Source organism: Numenius arquata, chromosome 2 (assembly GCF_964106895.1).
Source record: "Numenius arquata chromosome 2, bNumArq3.hap1.1, whole genome shotgun sequence".
Classification (NCBI taxonomy): Eukaryota; Metazoa; Chordata; class Aves; order Charadriiformes; family Scolopacidae; genus Numenius; species Numenius arquata.
The window spans coordinates 107,753,998-107,775,470 of NC_133577.1; the positions used below are offsets into that span (position 1 = coordinate 107,753,998).

Consider the following 21,473-nt stretch of genomic DNA (forward strand, 5'->3'; position numbering starts at 1 on the left):
CCCAAGGAAATTTGCTGCAACTATGAGAAAGTCCACCAAACTAGATGTCCTCCTCCTCCTCCTCCCAACACCAGAAAAAGCAGATAAAACTTAGTGCTTACAATTTTGCCTAACAGAAGTCTGTATTTGTGGTCTGAATGTAATAGAAACTACCATCTCAACCCCACTGAAGATGTTTTCTCAGATACTGTAACAACTACAATTTTTAAATTGTCTTTCACAAGGCACGCTATGGTGCCAGTAAAATCCCAACGCGTTGTCTGGAAAGCTATCTACAAAAGGTTCCAATGACATTTTAACAGAGAGAAAAGTATCTGAAGTCAGTATGTAGGTCAAACAAATCAACGAAAAAACACACTTAATTTTCTTCCTCTCTGCCACTCTCACTGGTTCAGCTACAGATGGCATGATGTTATACCCTTCCAAGTCAGTTTGCTGACTGTCTCCCTCAAAAATTAATTGAAAGAAGTGGATCCTATAATTTAAAATGAAATAGGCTCAGCAGGTGAGTAAGCTTTGTCAAGATTGATTACTGAGTATTGATTTTCCACCAATTGTCCAAGTTACACTCCACAAGGCCACCTGGACATTAACCTAGAATACACAAAATCACCTCGGGCTAACATCTATTGAGAGGTTTGTATTTTCAGAGGATGCAGGTAAGAACACAATGCTGCAGTCTCCAGCTCTTTTCCTCACACATATATTCAATAGCATTTTTTTGGACAGCATTCACACTTTGTACTTACTTCACCATAAATAACTATTATTTGTATTTTTGTTTTTCAAAAAGAATTTAAAATAACTACCCAGGAAAAAACTTCATACAACCTAGCACTAACTTAATTGTAAAAACTGTAAAGATACTCAGTTAGGATCTTCCATGATATGAAGGAAAGAGATGCTGGATACAGTGACAGTAAAGTGGCTTACTGTGGCCTGGAAGCTTCTGCTTGGTCCGTCTGAAGCTTCTCGCCTCCTTCCACTTCCATGGTGCAGTAGACAATTCGATTGGGAGCGACTGACCTTAAACCTTGCACCTCCATTATAACAATCTGAGGAAAAGAAAACAAATAGTTTCTCCTATAGAAAACATTACATAGCACAGCTACTGCGGTACTAAGCTTCAAGCAGGTGAAAAAAAAAAAAAAAAAAAAGAAAAAATCTCCAAACACCCCTAATTCAAATCTTCTCAGAGAAGAGTTTTAATTTTGACTTTTTTTCCCACTTTCAACAACACAGAGTAGAAATTGAAATTTTGCTCTGTTTCTACTTGGACAAAGACCAAAAACTCACTCCAACCACAGTTTAAATGCTAGTAGTTGAATTTGAGACTAAAGTCTAAATATAATTCTAAATGTTAATACATGAGGAAATGTAACTTTTAAGCAGTCATCTAAATAAGCATTTATAGAATGAACAGGTTACTAAGTCAGGCTGTAAACAAGATGAGTGAGTACACTAATCACATCTTGCAAGGTTAATCATGGTGCTGCGACACCGGAGATTGCAACCCTTGAATCTCAGAGGCAATTTGGTGCTGTGCTGAGCATGAGGCAGGTCAGAGCGTCACTATCAGCTGCTGGGAATTTTTCGCCTGCTGCCTACATACCTTTTCCTTCTCCCAGCTCCATACTTGCAGTCAGGTCTGGTGTGCATATGGGGGGGGAGGAAGAGAAAGGAAAAAAAGCCCCTACTGGCTGTGTCCTGATAAATTTCCTCACCAGGGAAATTCTGAGCTTGGCAGATCACATAGTGTTTCAGCTCCTCTGAGCTACTCGGTTATAGCTCAGAAGAGCCAAATGCCATCCTACTTCAACTGCTCTCCACCTTTTATAAACCTTAGGGTTTGTCACTGGGTGAAATTATTGGAATTTTTACACTTCAGATGTTTCTCATTCAGAGAAGATTTGAGAAGAAAGTCAGATTTCCCTGCTTGCTTTGGAAAAGCTGCTTTCCTTTCCAGCCCTATTTGCGTCTATGAGAAGAAACTGGGAAAAAATGTAGTCCATTTAATCAGGAGAGAAGCTGTCCTCAACAAACCTATACACATAACCCAGTATTTGTTTGATTGTTTTAAAGGTGACAAAAGTAATGACTATTTTTGGTGTCATTGGAGGCAACTGGTTTCCTAGGTCAGCAACCAACTACGAAAGTACTTTGCTATTCAACCCTTTGCCTATTTCCCAATTAATTTCAATTGAAGTACGTTAAGCCAGACTTCACCCCTAGCCATACAATCCCTTGTAATTTAAAACTTCCAGAATCTTAGTAACAGTTAGATATCTTGTCAGATTGCTAGTTTGGTAATACCACAGTAAGATTACAGTCACTGATAATTTACAACATTTTTACATTACCTATAAATTATCAACACTGCCTATTACGCTTTATAAATAGTAACAGCAATTGAGGCAGAATGACATAATCATCTCTTCTCATATTCTGTGGCTCAGGAATTCAAGTAGTTCAAGTGATCAACGATCACTGAAAGACGGCACGAGGGATCCTTCTAGCCAATACTGCCTGTACGGTCTTTCCACATTCCAAATATATGCCCTTGTTGAATGCAGACTTCATGTTTATTCATTATTATGTTGATACTTCTTTTCTTTGAGTTTCCAATTTAATTGCAGAGTACTAATGTCTTTGCTAGCACTTCTGGATTCTAGCAACAGAAAACAGTTGCATTTCGTTAGGATGGAAATTGTCACTAGCTGATTTACTAGCTCATTAGCTGATGAACAGCTTCCGAAGTATTGCTGTCTATTTCTTAAGCTTCCAACAGCTGGAGAACACAAGTGATGAAGTCTTCTACTACTTTGATATTTTATTTATTTAATTTACAAATTTTTGCAAATAGGCTACTCGAGGAAATATCCAACTTACAGAAATAGTCACTGTTGCTTGTAGCGATGCGCAGAGCTGCTTTTATGTTAGAAAGCAAGGTCCGTTCCCACCAGAACATTATAAATGTTATATCTTTTGCTGTTCTATCTTAATAACCACATGCAGCATGAACCCCCACCACTTTGCCCTTTGCAAAGAAATTTTCACCAAGTTTTTTTTCTTGTACTAATGTTTAGATGTGTGTCATGGTTTCAGCTGGGATGGAGCTGACTTTCTTGCTGGCAGCTGGGTTAGTGCTGTGTTTTGGATTTGGGATGAGAATGGTGTTGGTAGCACACTGGTGTTTTTTGGCTGTTGCTAAGCTCCCAAGGCCTTTCCTGCTCCTCACACCGCCCCACCAGCAAGTAGGCTGAGGGGGGCACAAAAAGTTGGGAGGAGACACAGCTGGGAGAGATGACCCCAACTGACCAAAGGGATATTCCATGCCATGTGACGTCCTGCTCAGTGTATAAAGCTGGGGAAGAAGAGGGAAGCCGGGGAAGTTTGGAGTTATGGTGTTTTGTCTTCCCAAATAACTATTACATGTGATGGAGCCCTGCTTTCTGGAGATGGCTGAACTCCTGCCGGCCAATGGGGAGCAGTGAATGAATTCCTTGTCTTGCTTTGCTTGTGTGCGCTGCTTTTGCTTTACCTGTTAAACTCACCCACGAGTTTTCTTCTCTCTTTTACTCTTCCAGTTCTCTTCCCCATCCCAACTAGGAAGTGTGATTGAGTGGCTGCGTGGTCCTAGTTGCTGGCTGGGGTTAAACCACGACAACATGTTTCTGTACATGTTTCTGTGCAGCAGCCCTCAGTAGGGATTTTGCTGGTTACCCTATAATTTAGTTGTCACATCCCAAAAGACATAAAATGTTTATGTGTTACTCAAGAAATGTGAAATTGTGCATTTATGAACTCACATTTTCCAGAAAGTATTCTATCTGCAATGAAATCAGCTTTTGTTATTTGTCCATTTGCATCAAAAAGAACAGATCTTCCATGTTTCAGTCTAAACTAATATCAGTTCAGCTGTTTCCTTTTGCCCTTATATCCTCTGAGATTTAGCTCCTCAAGAGTAAAATATGCACACGTCCAGCAAGAAACTCAACTCCTATGATTAACACCATGTTTAAAATTAAAATTTGCCCTACTAAAAACTGCTACCTGTAAAGTAACATGTTAATTCTTTGCCTTGCCCAGAATGAACTGTAGACTACTAACCTTGCAGAACATGTGTGTGTTTTACCTATCAGCAATGGAAAAAAAAACACAAACCCAAGTTCACTAGACTTAATAGCCTGCATTTCTGGTGTGAGATGGGAAGGGCTGTAAACAATGCAAAACTGCACCAAATGTAACAAATTAAATCTACTGTCGTTTTTTATTTCATGACTATTTCAATCTTTTACTGTGCCTTTCCCCCAAATATCTCAGAATTTTTAGTACATGCTTAATATTTCTCTCTGGAAGCACAGAGAAAGCTTTTCTTCTTCTTATATCCCTCACCAAGCAACCTCTCTTGAACACAGAAAACATCATTGAGAAACTTTTTCAGGTACTTATTAGGTGTTTCAGAACTATTCTTTGTTATTGCTATTTATGGACCATTCCAGGCTTGGTATTCTATTTGAGGCAGAGAGAACACACTTGATGGGGATGAGTAGGATTCAGCAAAGGAGTTATAAAACTACTTTATCATTTCATATACTTTACTATTAAGGCCTGCACTCCTATTTTGCATGCTTGATGAACTAATACTTTTTGGCATATAGAATGATGGCTCTTACTACTCTTTGAAAGCTGATATTAGGCTTTTATATTATCAGCTAGTAATATTAAAATTGCATACAGTGGGATAAGTAATTTCTCTGTTATACAAAGGATTTAAACTTTTTCATCCATCCATTTCTGACATTTTTCCAATTCTTTGTGTATATTGATGACATGGGAAAGAAAAATCGATCTGAATTGTCGATATTACACGAAAAAAGCAGATGCTCATTTCACTTAAGAAAAAGCATTGTTTAAAAGATAAACATTTTTTGTTTGATTTAAACCAATTAACAATTGAAATCTTTATTCTGTAACATTATCTGTTGTCTTAAACAAACTAAAGCCAGTTCAAGCGCATAGCACAAACATGGCAACTTCTGACCAACAAATACACAATACACACTTGGGAAATGTTTTGATTCTGTTACTACTGAAGGAGAAATCAGCGTTTCCTGATGTGCACACCTGCGGAATTGGACGTGAGCTATGACGCTGTCATCAGATATGTTTAAGTAACTACCAGTATTTGTGGTTTCCTCTTGAAGCCAGTTGAGCTCTATATGGATTAGGACTGCATCCCTGTAGACCAGATTTCCTGCATAATCTCAGTAAAAATCAGCTAGGTTCTTGAGAAAAATGCAGAAATTTATAGAAATCTGCTATGACCACCACTAATTTTTTTTGTTGTCGTTTATTCTCTAAATGCTTGCAGTGAGAAATCACAACTTGTTTGTAAAGTTTCTATGAATGAGTTCCTAATAATAACAGTGTTTCATTATTAAGTTCCTAAGTATACTTAGGTATTTAATGTACTGGGACTCATTTAGTTACATTTGCGTGGGAGATTCAACTGCCCACATTGCTGTGTGGGCCCAAATGCAGTTTACTGCTGCAAGAGGAAAATACCATCATACATTAGCTGTATTCTAACTCCTAATTAACAAAGAGACAAAGAATAATTTACTTTAACATAAAATTTTAAAATTACCAAGGAAGGACTAATAATAAAAAAGTATCAAGACATAGATATTCTAGTAATGTAAACTGTCAACAAGTTTTCTGTGAAATATGTGATTACCTCTAATGTGAAGGAGAGAACCACATCAGACTTCGACAGCTGAACCTCGTTTTCATCTCCTATGTCCAAGAACGCAGAATTCTGTGATCGCTTCAACTTCTGCAGTTTAAATTCTGGCCCACCTTTAGACACTGGAAGACTTTCCAAATTTGCCATGAGCAAATTCACCGAAGACCGCAACTCTTCTATGTACATGTTCTCCATTTCTCTTGTTACGAATTTTGGGAATTTTCTTTCCTTGGAAGATATATTTTAAAAGTTAATGAGGAAAAAAATCATCCCACATTATACATCATGTCAATTTACTGATTTTCTTTCAGTTAAGAAATATTTAATAAAAATAAAAGTCTTAATTCCAGTGTCTATCTATTTTTATATCTTCAAAACAGTAACAGGAAAACTAATCCCATCCCATAACACAGTTAATTTTGACAAGAAGGAATGTAATTTGAATTGGGAATTTCATCCTATTCCTCAAATATAGTAGACAAAATATCTATTTGAACACATCAAAAAAATAATATAAGGGGCATTTGTAAAAACGGAACCTCTTGCCCACACAGAATCATTTAAACAGAAACCCAGGTTGAATATGCACACAGATATTTCTCATACATGTGTATTGGTGTATCAATGGACAATATACCTCTAATGTTACCTTCAAATATTTTATAAATTGCCAAAAGGAACTGCTCACTAGTAATTTTGTTACTTAATCCATTTCCCATGCTACCATAAAATAAGACAATCACATTCACGCTTCTAAGATAAAGCTGCTAAACTACGACCATGACATGAAATTCCTATCATTGTTTATTTCTATTTTTAATACTAGGTCATTTATTTTTAAAGTAATGCTGAATTATTACACATGGGATTACTTTAAACATACGTGTTACAGAGGACCTAAAAATCACTTTTTTCCTCTGTAGGAGCTAGATAATAGTGCTTAAATATTGTGTTTATAACAAAGGGAACACATAAACATATACAATGCAGATATGAACACATACAGAGCCAATTTTATGCACAGACTTTCCCGTGATATTGAATATAGGGCAGCTTGGGAGAATATCTCACTCAAGATTAAACACGAATATAAATTATTCTAAAGTATATGTTTTATGTAATAAATGAGAAACAAACACTGCTCCCTACTAAGGTAGGTGTCTTGCTCCTAAACCAGACAATTTAGATCATTACCATAAGGAGCATCATAAAATGTTTTACATTAAAACCTTTATGGTTGAGTTTGTTTCAATAACGAAGACCAAGCAAGTTGACTGTGACTCAAAACACCTGCAGCAAGTCCTGTGATCTGGCTCATTGCAGCGTTACGGAGTCAGTATATTAGAGATTGGAAAAGAAACAAAAGTTATTTATAGTTATAAACTAAAAACAGAGGGCAAGGTTCAGGGGTTTCTAGCCAAAAAAAAAATACACTTTAGAATGTTTTTCAAACTGTACCTTATTCTGTGAGGATCATTCAAGTAATAATATGCCAACATAGAAGACTGTTATTATGTTAAAGATCTTTCCTCTTGTTAAGATGCTTTTTCCATCCCAATGTAAAAATTGAGGAAATTGTTTGCAATGCTTTTTGCTGTATTTTTCTTATGACTCTTATCTTCCATGATTTATGGCAGTACTATCGGAATATATGGAGGACTTTATTTCTGTAAAACTGCAACGTTTGTGGTCACTTCTCTCCTTCATAAAACAAAGGTGAGAATCCTTCCTAAAGACTCTGAGGTCTAAACATTTCACACATCGTCCTTACCTTTTATTTGTTTTTTTAAGACACATAATATTTAAAATAATTTAGAGACATGAGAAAAATAGTGGGGTTTTTTTTCCCACTATTTTTTAGTGCATATGAACAGGAATGTAATTACATTTATCTGAAAAGCCCAGATTACCTGAAGAACACATCCACCCAGCACAGGTTTGGAATTTTGGTAAGTGTGATTCAACATACTGGAATAGATCCTGGAACAAAGTCCATGGGGACAGATGATCATGCTGATGTACACACTAGCCTTTAGGTTTGGATTCTGAGAGTGCTAAAATGGATTTTCAGGATGCATTTCTCATAGAGAAAAGACACTGGGTAGTCTCTTCACAGGATCACAGAAAAGTTTATCTTAGAAAAGCCTAGCACCAGTTACAATAGGTAGAAAAACCCATTAGGTCATACATACTTTGATTTCAACTACTTTAAATTTAGTCACATGAAGAAAAAGATGGGCAAATAGATGTACAAATTTCCCATTTATTTTTTTCTGTCATAGATGAACATATTTATAAAGTTCTTGCCTCCATTAATAAGGCTAAATTATCTTTTCTGCTAAAATAAACTTCTCATTTATAATTAACAACTTGTAAAATCAGCAAGTAATGTTTTATAGGACCAGGAAGGAGACCTCAAAAACAACAAGCTAAATGCAGAGATTTATCCTGAGCTGTGCTGATCTTTTGAGACTGCAGTTTAATAATTCTCTCACAGGCAGGTAATCACTGAAAACCCTTTTCTTTACCAACATAGAATACATAATCCAATATCAAAAAGCTTTTTACTTTGTTTTTGAACTCTGAGAATAAAATTCCTGTTTTTCAGCATTTGATTGCTTAGGCTTAAATGATCTTAATTCTCAGAGCTGCTAGAATTAGGACTAGCTGCTAGAATTAGGTCCCTCGCAAAGAATTCTGCATTTTAAGTAATTTAAAAGAACTGTATGTATGAAAACTCTGATTTCTGACTTGGGTGTACCATGTTAAGACATGGAGTTGCTTATTCTGCACAAAACTGTGCAGTAGACAATGTGACAACCATGAGAATTTTCAAGTAATGGTTCTGGTAGAAAAAAAAAAGCATAAATAAATTTTTCTTTAAAAAAATCTACTGATGCGCAGTCTATGCATATACATTAGAGATGGAAAGAACAAGATTTACACAGTTTAAATAATGCTCATAATTTTCACTTGCTTTAAAATTATTTTAAAAATTTTATGGACAGCATTTTGCTTTTTAGGAAGATTACACCTCCAAGTTGTTATTTATGAACTTCATAGACCTAAATGATAGTTTTTTTCCTTTTAAAGAAACAAGCAAATCTTAACTGCTTTACAAGTAATATCATATTAATATAATATACATTTTTCTGTGCACACACAGAGTATAGCATACAAGCTTCCAATATATTTTAACTCTTGGAGCTAAAGGCAAGAAGGTAACAGAGGAAATACAGGATTATTGGACAACTTTGATCAGAGCTCCAGAGAGGAAAGAAATGCATCTGCCAAACTTTTATATTTTCAAATGATCTTCTGCTTCATTTTAGAATCAGAAACTGGAAACATACACTATGTATTGTCCCACTCATTGTCTTGCATGTTTTTGGTACATGAAAGCAACAACCTACCCTTGCCATTTGTTCTGCCAACTGCAGTCGTCCATCTAGTTCACGTCTGATCTGGGCTGCTTGCTCATCTCCATTATCCAACTTGGACCAAGAACAAAAATAAAGTTAATGGTGAGAAACGTGCACTATATTTCAACTTTATAGCAAGTAATGTAGTAAAAAACAAAACAGAAATGAATTGCATAGTTTTTGACTTAGAATGAGTGAAACACTAAGCAAATACGTGGCTTTGAGTCTTACCAAGATGAAAGAAATGTAAGGGCCTCCAGCTACCCATGGCAGTCAGGGTCTCTGAAGGGCAGCCAGCATGCCCTTGACTTTGTAATTCTCAGGCTAAACAGGAGAAGCATTACTTCCTTATGGAAACAGCAGCTGAAAACATTTCTCCATGAAGCAGAAAACGGGACTGTTAGACAGGCTTAGAAAACATTTGCAAGGATGGTGCCATGAGTTCCTGTATAGGAACATATAGGTGTAGGGAAAGAAAACTGTGTGGCTATGCCTTCTAAGTATGGCATTACTTCACTCATATGGCTCTTTTCCCCAAATATTGGCCAACTGCTCACATCAAGGCATATCCAATTTTTGAGCTTCCAGTATTTTTATACCGAGGGAATAGTCATGGCTAAACATCTGACTTCAATCACGGAAATAAAGGGGAAGGACACATCTCTTCACCTCAACAGAACAGCGGTGTTGATGGTGGTGGGGGTGTAGGTGAAATGGGGCTTCTCCTCAATGCACTGACCTGCACGGCTGGTTAAGAGGAAGAAGCGTGAAACACCTGGAAAAGATCAGGCACTACTTGCCTTTTTACCTGAATAAATGCCAAACACGGACAAAGACAGAGTCCCAGTGGAGGGCTCTCTCTGTCCCTAGGGCGAACCACAGACACGACAGGACATGCTGGTACAACCCATTTAGTATGTGGCTAAAGTCTAAGGGTACCTCAATTGCTCTTCACTGAAAACTGATTAGGGATGTAAACTAGCAAAAATTCGTTCTCTAATTAATTGACATCTTCAGCTAAAGAAGACACAATTAGTTTGGTAAACGATTGATTACATTAAACTAAGCTGATTTTCAAGTAAGACCACTATTCAGTGCATCAGGGCAAATACATAACACCATCTCCTTTGCAACGCTCCCCAGCTCTTGAAAATTAGGCATTTTTTCTTTCAAATTCCAATTTTAAGAAAGGAATAATTAAAAATACACTATTCAGTGCTTACAGGTCAATTACACCATTGTGTATAATGCAAATCTGCAAACCACATTCAGCTACAGGATGAAAAGTTTTCCACAGCTAGTACGGAAGCGATGACAGAACACGCAATCTGTCACCTGTGCAATCTGGCGTCTCATAAGATCCTTGCAGGAGCTGATCCAGACTACCAGAAAGCAAGAGAAGAAAACCTGATGGCACCCCTAAAAGAGGCTCAAATTTAAACTATAAAGCAGAAGACGGATTACAGCTGCTAAGTATGCCTGTAAATCTGCTCCGAGTTTGACTGTGAGCGCAAATAGCGTGAGCGTTCTCGATGAAAGCAAATATTTTAGGTTTTCAGAACACAATTGCAGTATTTCAAAGAAATTCCAAAATTTGTATTCTTCTATTTCTTAACAGAGTAAGAGGCTACTTATTCAACTTTTCATCAAGGATATTTCTAACTTCTATTTTCTATCATAACCACATGATTTTTGCAATTATTTTTGTTTAATCAGTACAAAATTCAGTCTAATACGAAAAACAATTTTGTTTTCCTTTTTTGGGTTAAGAGAAAGTCAACAGTATTTTAACAATATATCCCATGACAAGCAATTGCTTGAAAAATATCTGCTTGAAGGTAATTTTGATGACTGAATTTTGATTTCTACAAAAAGGAGGGCGTGGAAAAGCAGAACAAAGCTAAAACTTTTTCCTGTGTCAAGTCACAACTTAAATGACTGCCTCTATTATTAACTGATTTGAAGAGGCAAAAGCTTTTGTTTAAAGACTGATATTTAATTATTTTTCCACTTAAGAAACACATGAAATGATCATTTAAGTTAATGAAGGTATAACCTGGTTTCGTAAATCTTAACATTTTTTCCGTAACTATGCATTGCTTCCCATTATCTGTTTGTACTTGAGTCCTTAAAAATGTGCTGATTTCCCTACTTACTTATTTTTAAACTTCAGTCTTCTTCCTGAAATACTTATATATTTTAATAGTTTTGCTAATGTAACTATGCAATGATGTTTTGTAAAGTATGGAAAGAAGCTCAAGGGTTGAAACACTGAAGAGCGCCGCTTTACTTATAGAAAAGAGCCTAGGTAAGAATGACTGGTAGGTCATTCACAGCTGTCCTAATAAGAAGTAAAGTTGTTGATATTAGTATTGTTGCAGTACGCAAAATGAAGCACGGACAATGAGAAAAAACAGTAACTTTGGTATCACATTCCGTGCAAGGTCATTCTACTCGTTTTTATTCTAAATTCAACAAAATGCACGAAAACCAAGTTTGCAAGCAAAGCAGTCAGCGATTATGAATGTGTAAACAATAACACTTTATAGATCTACTGAATCTGAAGTGACAACAGCAGTAAGACCGAGTAGATTCTGAAAATGCAGGTGGCATTTGGAATTTGTGAGTTGTTTCCACTTTTTTACATAGGGAAGACACTTGATACAACCCACTGGACTGGTGGGAAGTGGTCACAAGGGTTAACATTGTGTAGCGTACCCTTACCCTTAATTCCTTATTCATGGATCAAAATTGTACCCAAGACATCCGTGCAATACACAGTGATGACAACCATTGCAGTAATTTTCAAACTGTTAAATGAAAACCAGAAAAGCATATGACACTATGCACAGAAATTAATATAAATACGATATTGCAGAATAGCAACTCAGATTCTTCTCAGTATTGCAACTGAAATTGGGTTACAAAAAAATAACTAATTGGTAAACACTTAAAATTCAAGCAAAGAGGTTTTGTTGTTTGGGTTTTTTTAAAGGATAATTCATATTTACATAGCACCACATAATGCTTCCCACCTTTAAATATGAAGGTGTGTTTTTTAAAAAAAAGTTATAGCCTTAGAGATTATTTTAAAAGAAGGTACATATAAATTCCATTTAATAAAAACACTGCAGCTTTCTGCAATGGTAGTATTATCTATACTATAGCTATAAATAACTATATCATAGCTATTTACTGACTGCACCAACACTAGAGATGCTTCTCATGTCGCTTAAACCTCACATAACCAACTAGTCAGTACTTTAGCAGCAGGGGACCTCACTGCAGAAGGCTCTACAGACACCAGAGACCTGTTTTCAGTATAAAACACATTAGAAGTCTTGACCAAACAAACCAATGTTTCCCCTAAATGCCATATATCTGCCCCCCCAAACTTGTAAGACCTTCACAAAGACACTGACTCCCCTTTTGAGGGCTTGCTAATTCAGGAGGAAAAATCCCAACTGAGCAAGAGTATGAATAAGACAGTGTTGTCACTTGTGCTCTTTCTTTTTGCAAAGATGATTATTTGGATTTTAGAAGCTTCTTCAGAAAATTAGTAGTTATGAATGATTATGCCTGGGTGAATAAGAAGATGATACTTTTTTTAAAAAAAAGTGGTAGCGACATGCTCTAGGCAATCCTGCTTCAGCAGGGGAGTTGGACTAGATGATCTCTATGGTCCCTTCCAACTCTAAAAATTCAGTGAAATTCAGTGAAAATTCAGTGAAATCATCTTTTTCTCCCAATGGTGTTACAAAAAAGCAGCTTTCTAAAGTAGCACTGCCACCATTAGACATCAAGCTATTAATTCAAAAATGGTTTTGTTCATTAATGCTTGAAGTTGCCTTTATTTTTTCTCACTCTGAAAAGGGCAATCATTTTTATTACAAACTTCTTTATTAGTAGAGATGGAGAGAGAACGTCCTCAATATGCAAGCTGTCCAATAATTCTGATTAGAGGATGTTCTCAGTTGCTTATATAAGTGTTGACTTCTAAAAGACAGACTGAAGTTTCCTACTCCAAATTTCTGCTTTAACAACTTCAACGAAAACACTCCATTGCTTCTGAAGAGGCAGGGGAAGACAATACACTGCTTATCCACAATAAGAAAAATGGTGACCATCTGGTCAAAGAGCTCTAACACCATCCTGCTTTGAAGTAAGGATCTGAAATTTAGCAGGGCCCCATATGCGAAAATCAGCTCAACTCTGGCCAAGTTACAAACCTTTGAAAATGCTGCAAACAACCACTACCAGAGGCTAAATCAGATTCAGCTTTCAGACTCATCTTCAGGTCGTGCTGCTCTCTGTCTTCAATATGCATGGAGTCTACGCTCCTCAGATTATTTGCTCATTTAAGAAAGACTGTAAGCTTATCAGAGTTAAAAATCACTATTTGGATCAAAAATATTTTGCTTGACAAACTGTTGCTTAATTTGTGTGCCTGAACAGCACAGAACAGAAATACATCTGAATGAATTAACGTTTATGTATTTTAAAAGGCTGGAAAAGACCAATTCCTATTTAAATAATAACTTTTAATATATATATTACTTAAAAGGCTGTAAAATATTTGTGTATTTTAGTGCAAAAGAAAAATGCTACACTGGCAAAAAATCTGGTTCGTGTGCAAGAGCAACTTAAGGTAAAAAAGGTACTAATGCTGCCAAGAGGTACTGCACTAAAGCCCATGGCACTTGTTTGCATTCCACTACATACAAGTCAGTCAGATATCCTTTGCCTAAGAAACAAGACCAGTTTGAGTATGGATGAGTACCTACCTGCTGCAAGTTACTGTTCTTTACGTTCACAAGTGCTCAAACTAACTGCTAGCTCCTCCAAGTGACTATTTTATTAACATTCTATTAGTTTCCCTGTAGCTTTCTAATTCACAGCAATATCAACATGAAATTACATTTACCTGCCCGTAGCAATATACATTTTCAACATTTAATGGCTAAATTGACAGTTCATGTATCTTAGCACTTGCTCTTATTTCTGCAACACAAAATCCAAAGTCTTTTCACTCTGTGTGACAGTAATGGCCACTTTTTCTTTACAGTCACTTTTTGCCAGACGGAACCAAGTCTGGGCCCTGCTGAGCTGACAGGTTATTTGTGGATGCCCACGTGAGGGCACCTGCAGGGTCCTTCCCTGACTGCTGTCTGACAGCCAAGGCAAAAACTGTCAACATGGAGCAAAGGGCTTGGATTAAAAGTGTTGTGATTATATAATGCTCAAAAAAAAAAATATGGATTTCTGGACGTAACTAACGGCATCCAGCAGCAAGGCTGGAAGGGAAAGAAAATGCCAGAGAAGTCCTAGTGCTCAATTTTGGTTGTCAATCAGGCAAGCAGCAAGTAGCAGATGCAAATACCGGTGTTTTTCAGACTGTTGTCCTTGCTACTCTTATCTCTGACTCTAAAAAAAAGGAGTTTTGCTTCAGACAGACCTGCCGCCTCCAAGACCCAAAGGATTTGTTCCCGTTCTTATCTTTACACAGGTAGGGTTGCTCTAAAGCAACAGGCTGGGAAGAGATTAAAGGTGTCTGCAATTCTCGGTGACGTTAAGGAGCCACCGCACGCGGAACACAAACAGCCTGCAGAGATTCCCCAAGTTTCCCAGGCTTGTGAGACAAGATTAGCAGCTACAAAGTATCTCAAAGTAGGAGGATGAACAACTTCCAAATCAGGCCGGAAACAGAGCGCTCAACTCCAGTCTACGACAGAAGACAATTTTGGCCATGAATTCAACAGGACTTAACTTCTGAAGAACAAAGTCATTACAGAAGTAAATTGCTTCCTCTTCCTATAGGAGGAAAAAAAGGGCTGGACGTGTGAAGCTGTCTATATGGCTTCTACTGGACCTTTTCATAAACCTTCTGCCTCCTGTTTCACAGCAAGAAAAACACAACTGTAAGAGGAAAGAAAATTTAGTTACTCCTCTGTTTCGGAGGAGGTCATGCTGTTTAGCTTCAGTTTTAAAACATTTTCTCTTCCTTGCATACATAGTGGATTAATTCAGATTCATAAAACAGATTAATAAAACGGTATTTAAAAACTCTCATGTTCTCTGCACCCTACAAAAGCCCTATCTGTACCACACAAATGGCTGCTGACAACTGACCCTGCCTGGGCGAAGGTGAAATCCTGTGGATTTTCCACAGAGCTCTGCAAAAGAAAAACTTCAAGAACTCAGTTCCTAAATCTGCCTCTCTCCTCTTCCCAACTCACTCCTTTTCCCAGTCCACACACATTAACAACAAAAAATGCTAGATTGGGCAAATAAACTCAGAGATGGGCAAATAAATTTTGCTCCTGTGTTGCAGATGCTCTAACTGAAACACATGTGGAAGAACGTCAGAGAGAGAAAAATCTGTTAATGGTTAAAACAAAGGGGAGAAAAAAGCACCTCTTTTTGACGTCTTCTCTTGTGGAATACCAGTATACGTATTTTCAGCTAATTCTAAGTCAAAAGACAAACTCAGCAACCACTGAAAGCGCTTTCAGTCTGTCTGCAGCAAGTAGACTTGCAAAAGCTTAAAGGCCCAAAGCCCCTGTGAGGTGTTCTAACAACTCCTCACACCGCACCATCAACCTCACAGCCTTCTCTTATGGATTTTGCTCTAATAGAGACAATTGGCCAAGCTGATCACCCAGCTTTCCTGCAACACTGTGCCAGCAAAAAGCTCAAATATCAGTTTGAGTTAATTCGTTTTAATACAAATTCCTATCGACTACTACAAATATTTTTTTCTTTATTTTTTGGGGGGGTTGAGAGGGGCAGGAAGAAAAGCAACAGTTCTACAATAATATAAGTATCAAAATTAGGATGGAGAGCATACAGATGAACAGAGCAAGCAATTAGCATATCACTTCTCTGTAGCCAATATTGTTAACAAGTAATAACGCAGACGCAGAGCAAGTCAAAAGTCACGTATTCTATGGTGGCTTCAGTTGGATAAAACAAAATAAAATAAAATATAGAATAAAATCAGTGTTTTCAAAAGTTGTGCCTAAGTACTTTCAAGGAGTCCATGAAATATAAGTCCTCGCTAAAAATTTTCTTACAAGCTATATACAAGCCCAGAAGCTCAAAAATCCAGACACAATCTCAGATGGTGAGAGGTTTTGGTTTCTAAAATATTTTTATAAAGTTCTGGACCTGTCTATGTAACTTCAATGTTGACTTGCATTCTGTACAACTGATTAAGGCGACAGAAGATATATCATTAATACTGTTTGTACTAAATTATATTGATTAGATATTGGTTTGTAAAAAACGGTTATCATAAAAATATTAAAACCAAACCAAAACCTAAAGTCAAGATTAGTTTAATTAATTCAATGAAATAAAACAATTTCAAAGTTCACAAAAACAAAAGTGAAAACTAGACAGCTTTAAAATCTTGGACTTTTTTTTCAATCTGCTATCGGATGGTGTTCCATTCACTTTGACAGTTTCCAAAATAATCAAAGCTGAGACTTTGATATGGCATTTCCTTACATTCAAACTTTAAAAACATTAGAAGAGCTTTTCAGTACCAGCTGAAAAGTTGTCTCACAAATAGATTTCAGTTTATTCCGGGACTACCAATACCAAAACCACCAGGAAAACCTTCAATTGGAGTTAAAAATTAACAGGAAAGGAAGCAAATACAGTATTCAAGTCAATCAGAATATATGTAAAGGCAGTAGTTAAAGAAGTGTATTAAGCCCACTCAAAAATTAAAATAAAGTATAGGTCAAAGTTCATAGGTCAAACTTTCACTCTACTTAGCCAACACCATGAGAAGACATTTGAAGAATTAAATACATTCCACGTCTTACTGAGAAAATTTCTAGCAAGAAACAGTGTATTTTACACTGTGATGTGCAGATGTACAATGCAACTTTATTCAACAACCATTTGTCTAAGAATCATCTTTCATATTTGACTGCTATTAACCTTTTAGAGAAACCATAACAAGTTAAATGCCTTTTATCAACAGCTAACTTGATTAAACTCACCAAACAATCTTAGTCAAAATGATACATCCCAAATGGGAAAGAATAATTCAATCTTTAAAAATACGAATTTCAAAGGATTCTTCAAATGCAACTTATATCCTCTGTTTAATATTATCTTTAATGAAGAAAATTAAAAAATAAATTTAACAGTTTGAAATTTGCTGTAGCCCAAATTAAAATGCAGTCCTCAATATTTTATTGCATAGTTTTATCTACTGACTGGAATTGATACTTTGTGAACAGGACACTTGGAAAAGTAGAGCAAGTGTCTTTGCATAATAGAGACTGATGTTTTTGTTTGCCTGTTTGGATTTGAACAGACCCCAGCTTTCTTTTTATCTTTTTATCTACACGGGCTGAGGAGAGAGTAGGGCTTCCCAGCCAGGACTTTCACTAATTTATACACATGGTGTTTTCCACAACACGCTGTCATATCATTGCTCTGCATCAATTGCCCAAATGAAGCATTTTTTTTCCATTTTATTTTAGAACACTGATCTGAAATTAAATTGGTGGTCTGCTAACCTAAACTCCAGGAATTAAATAATCTGTTTCTCGGTCAAATCTTGACACGCAGTTTGTAAATAAATTAAAAAAAAATAATCAATAATGTACGCAAATCACCCTTGTGCCTAGGTATTTGGATGATAACATTTGAAGACAGTCTGCTAAGCCCATATTTACAGAGGAAATCCCTCTGTCACAAAACTGAGTCTGCTACTAGTTTTTCCTCTGATTTAATGCAAAGATAAAAATTGAAGCTTTATTTGGTTCACACAGGCTGTTAATTATGCAACGTGGGGGTTTAGTGAAAAAGATACTCTGACCTAGATGCAAATATTTTAAATATTTATTCATGCACAGCAGTCTGTTTAGGCATCAAGGAGAGAAAAAATCAGGCAGCAGGTACTGAGACAGTTAATGATTTATCTTTAGCTAGCATTTCTTCATTTGTATTTTCATGATAGCAGTTCTCTGTAAATATTAGAGACTCTTTGCATAGCCTTAGAATTATTATATTACCTGGACCTTACTACCACCAGATTCTGAGAGGGAAAAATCCATTAAAAATGAAATTAAAAAAGAAAACTCCAACATTAAAAAAATAAAACCAAACCAGAATTTTATTTCAGTCACTATATTAATGGTTTTTCATTGCATATCAGTGTCAATGCACCGTCATAAGCTTGTCCATAAATGCCACGATTCTGGTGCTCTTCTGACTTTCTCTGCAGCGAAAATAATCAAGACATACCACTTTTATGAATTATGCGCACTGTTTTAAAAACAACAAGTATTAACATTAAGCTCCAGAAGCCACATTAGGATGATCAGAATCACATTAGGTTCCACATTAGTGGCTCAATCGTGGACTACAGAAGAGAAAAAAATGTTAGCACAGCTCAAAAGTGTCACTACAAGCAATGGAAATTCCTGCCTCTCAACCTCTTCGCATTTGTGACAACTGCACAGATCAGTAGCCAAAACTCAGGTTTGCTCTTCTTTCTGGCTGAGACTACAATATTCAGCCACCTCTGTTGGCCAGGATGCAAAACCCAAGGAAAGCATGTCGTGCTGACAGAGAAGGAGAATAATGGCAGGTTCTTACTTTTTACAGCTCTAATCACTGTAAATACTAAGAAGATAAATCAAGGATGTGGATGCAAAGCATCATTCTTTTATTAACAGGAACAGCAATATTAAGATCTGTAATATGTCATACTGTAAACATATTTTATTCAACTGTACCTTGTTTTTCACATCCAGATACTGGACTTCAGGGATGCTGTCAAGACAGACTCTATACACTCATCACACTACTGTGTCTCTAGTGTGTCTTCCACAATGTAAAAGTCAAACTCTTCTGCTGTTGCTAGCTATGCAATATGCCTTCCACCCCCACTTTGCAACTACAAAATTATAAATATCCATACACAAAAGCTTAACTTTTATTTGGTTTTCCACTCAAGTCTTTGCCTTGTTATTTGTATGGGTGTTCTTCCTACAGCTAGGCAGTGAAAAAAGCTGCAGAGCTATGCACAGAGCCTGTTGTACCATCCAAATAAAGTATCTTTTAAGTCAGAAACCTTGGGTCCCTAGGTAATCAATGGAGAGGCAGAGAAGCCTCCACAGAGTTATTAAAAGCACTTAAGCAGTTATCTACACGCCTACCATAAATACTGTGGAGGTCCCAACTGCAGTGGTAATCTCTGGTAAGATGATAAAAAGAAACTGGTGGTGTTCTTCTCCCTCTCACCTTCCCCCACATCCTGCTGAAATAGATATTGGCTGTCTCCTCCAATGCAAGTTGCTTTTAGGTTCTGGGTAGGGAATACCCTCCCACATCCACCATAACCAGGAAGCGATGGGCCTTAAAAGAGCTGTGACTCATGTCCCGATCCTCCTTAGAAAAACCCTTCCGCCCTCCTCCTCTCCCACCACCTGCACAGAGATTACCATATCCAAGACAAACCCAAAGATTAGCATGCAAACCTTGTGGGTATATGTGTATTTATGTCCTATAAAACTAAATGAGCTCACAGTGTTTTATATTTTCCTAAAATTATCCTTGCTTCAGCAGGAAATCCCTTCTCCTTTCGCTTACCCTCCTCACTCTCCAAAAATATCATGGAGAATGTTTTCTTGCCTTATTAATCACTGATTAGATTTTCTTCGGAGCGTTGAAACCAAAGGGAATATATGCAATTAGGGCAATAAATGTTAACGAGCCTTGCATTAAGTAAGCAAAAATACCTTGAATGTCATGCCAATATTTTTCCCCAAATAATTATATGTGGCTGACTTAACCAGATAGAAAACTTAAAATTCAGGCTGACAACTCACAATTGAAGCACTGATTTATCACACATTGTCAAAGAACTGTATATGATGTTGCTTTCAAAATGCACCATGAAAAAACCCACCCCATACCGAAACAGCCAGTTGCATATAAACAGTTCTTCTTTCAAATGGGCAAAATGTTTCTGTTTAACTGAAAGCCTGCATTTATGTTTAAATATATGCAATATCTTTGCATTTTAATAATAATATTTTTTTAAAAGCTAATAATTTCTTCAATAAAAACTATTTAAGAAAATCACTGAATAGAAGGGTATACTACTGAAGCTGTTTGTAAATATGATGTAGAGAAGCTAGAAGATGACAGAAATGGAATCCCAGTTTCTCCCTTTCTGTTCAACACCATAGCATCAGCTGGAGAATGTTCTGTAGTGCCACCTTTTTCTAGCAATCAGTGGTGTTAGCGATGTGCGCATACCTATCTATAAAAATAAGAATCCCAAATAGTTGAGTAAAGGCCAAAAAATACATGTAATCTAGAGGTTCATGTATAAGAAGGCAAACTTAATCTACAGATTGGTGTTGCATCATGAAAAACTGACTTCCATACCTATGAAGGTTCTATTTGAAAATCCACCATGGCCATGGCATGTACAAAGCTCTCCTTCCATGTGTATACTCTAGATACACAGTAAGATATGACCAGCTGTTCTCTTTTGATGGAGAGCTGTAACCTGCTACTTCGATCAAGAAACATGTTTACACAGTACTCCAATAAACTTAAGTTCTTTTCTTACATCAAAGTTCTTTCAAACCAGCAAGTAGGTTGAAAAATTGTCAAGGTGACCACAGACATATCTTAGCCAACTCTGTACTCCATTCACTCCCAAAAGTGGGGAGTTCTGTGGGACTATATTAATTTTTTTTTTTTTTTTTTTTCATTTTCCTCCTATTCTTTGTGCTCAGAACTAATAAGGAGTTGGCTTACAAGTTGAGAGGAAGAGAGTAAGAAAGAGCTCCTGTGGTCACATTCACACCCAATTCTTCCCTGTTTGCGAGCAGCAGGTCAAAAAGACCACTAATCCCAACTGCTCCTTTTGCATTTGTGTTCAGAAATTATCACCCACACTGTCTAGAAACTTCCTCAATTGCTTGCACAAGCCATGTTATTGTCCCAGCAATTTGGTAGCAGGTGTCTAAATCCACCGTGAGGATCAAGGCCTGGCACTGGGACACTTCTATTAATTGTTTGTAGATAGCCTCATCCTTTTCTTGTTCAGGTGGTCAGTAACTGACCCTCACCACATCATTACCAATATTACTTTCCCTTCTGACATTGACCCAGAGACTGGACTTCTTGTTTGTTGCCCAAACAGTGTAGACACTCTAGTGTAGGCATTAGTGTAGACACATTTATGAACGCTCTCCTTTCCGAGAAAAAACATCTCCCTTGTAGCGTTCTACCATACATGCATTGCTTTCTCATTTAAC

General features: G+C 36.8%; 1 protein-coding gene across 15 annotated transcripts in view; it reads right to left on the minus strand.

Moving 5' to 3' along the window:
• Positions 1-21,473, minus strand: part of CADPS2 (calcium dependent secretion activator 2) — a 318,019-nt gene that overhangs the window by 178,019 nt on the left and 118,527 nt on the right. For all 15 annotated transcript variants that reach the window (XM_074168769.1, XM_074168768.1, XM_074168766.1 and 12 more), the window contains exons 4-6: positions 9,163-9,243; positions 5,741-5,977; positions 934-1,055 (exon numbers count right to left, since the gene is read on the minus strand). In XM_074168769.1, the coding sequence (XP_074024870.1) occupies positions 934-1,055; positions 5,741-5,977; positions 9,163-9,243 (440 nt within the window). The remainder of the gene's footprint in view (positions 1-933; positions 1,056-5,740; positions 5,978-9,162; positions 9,244-21,473) is intronic.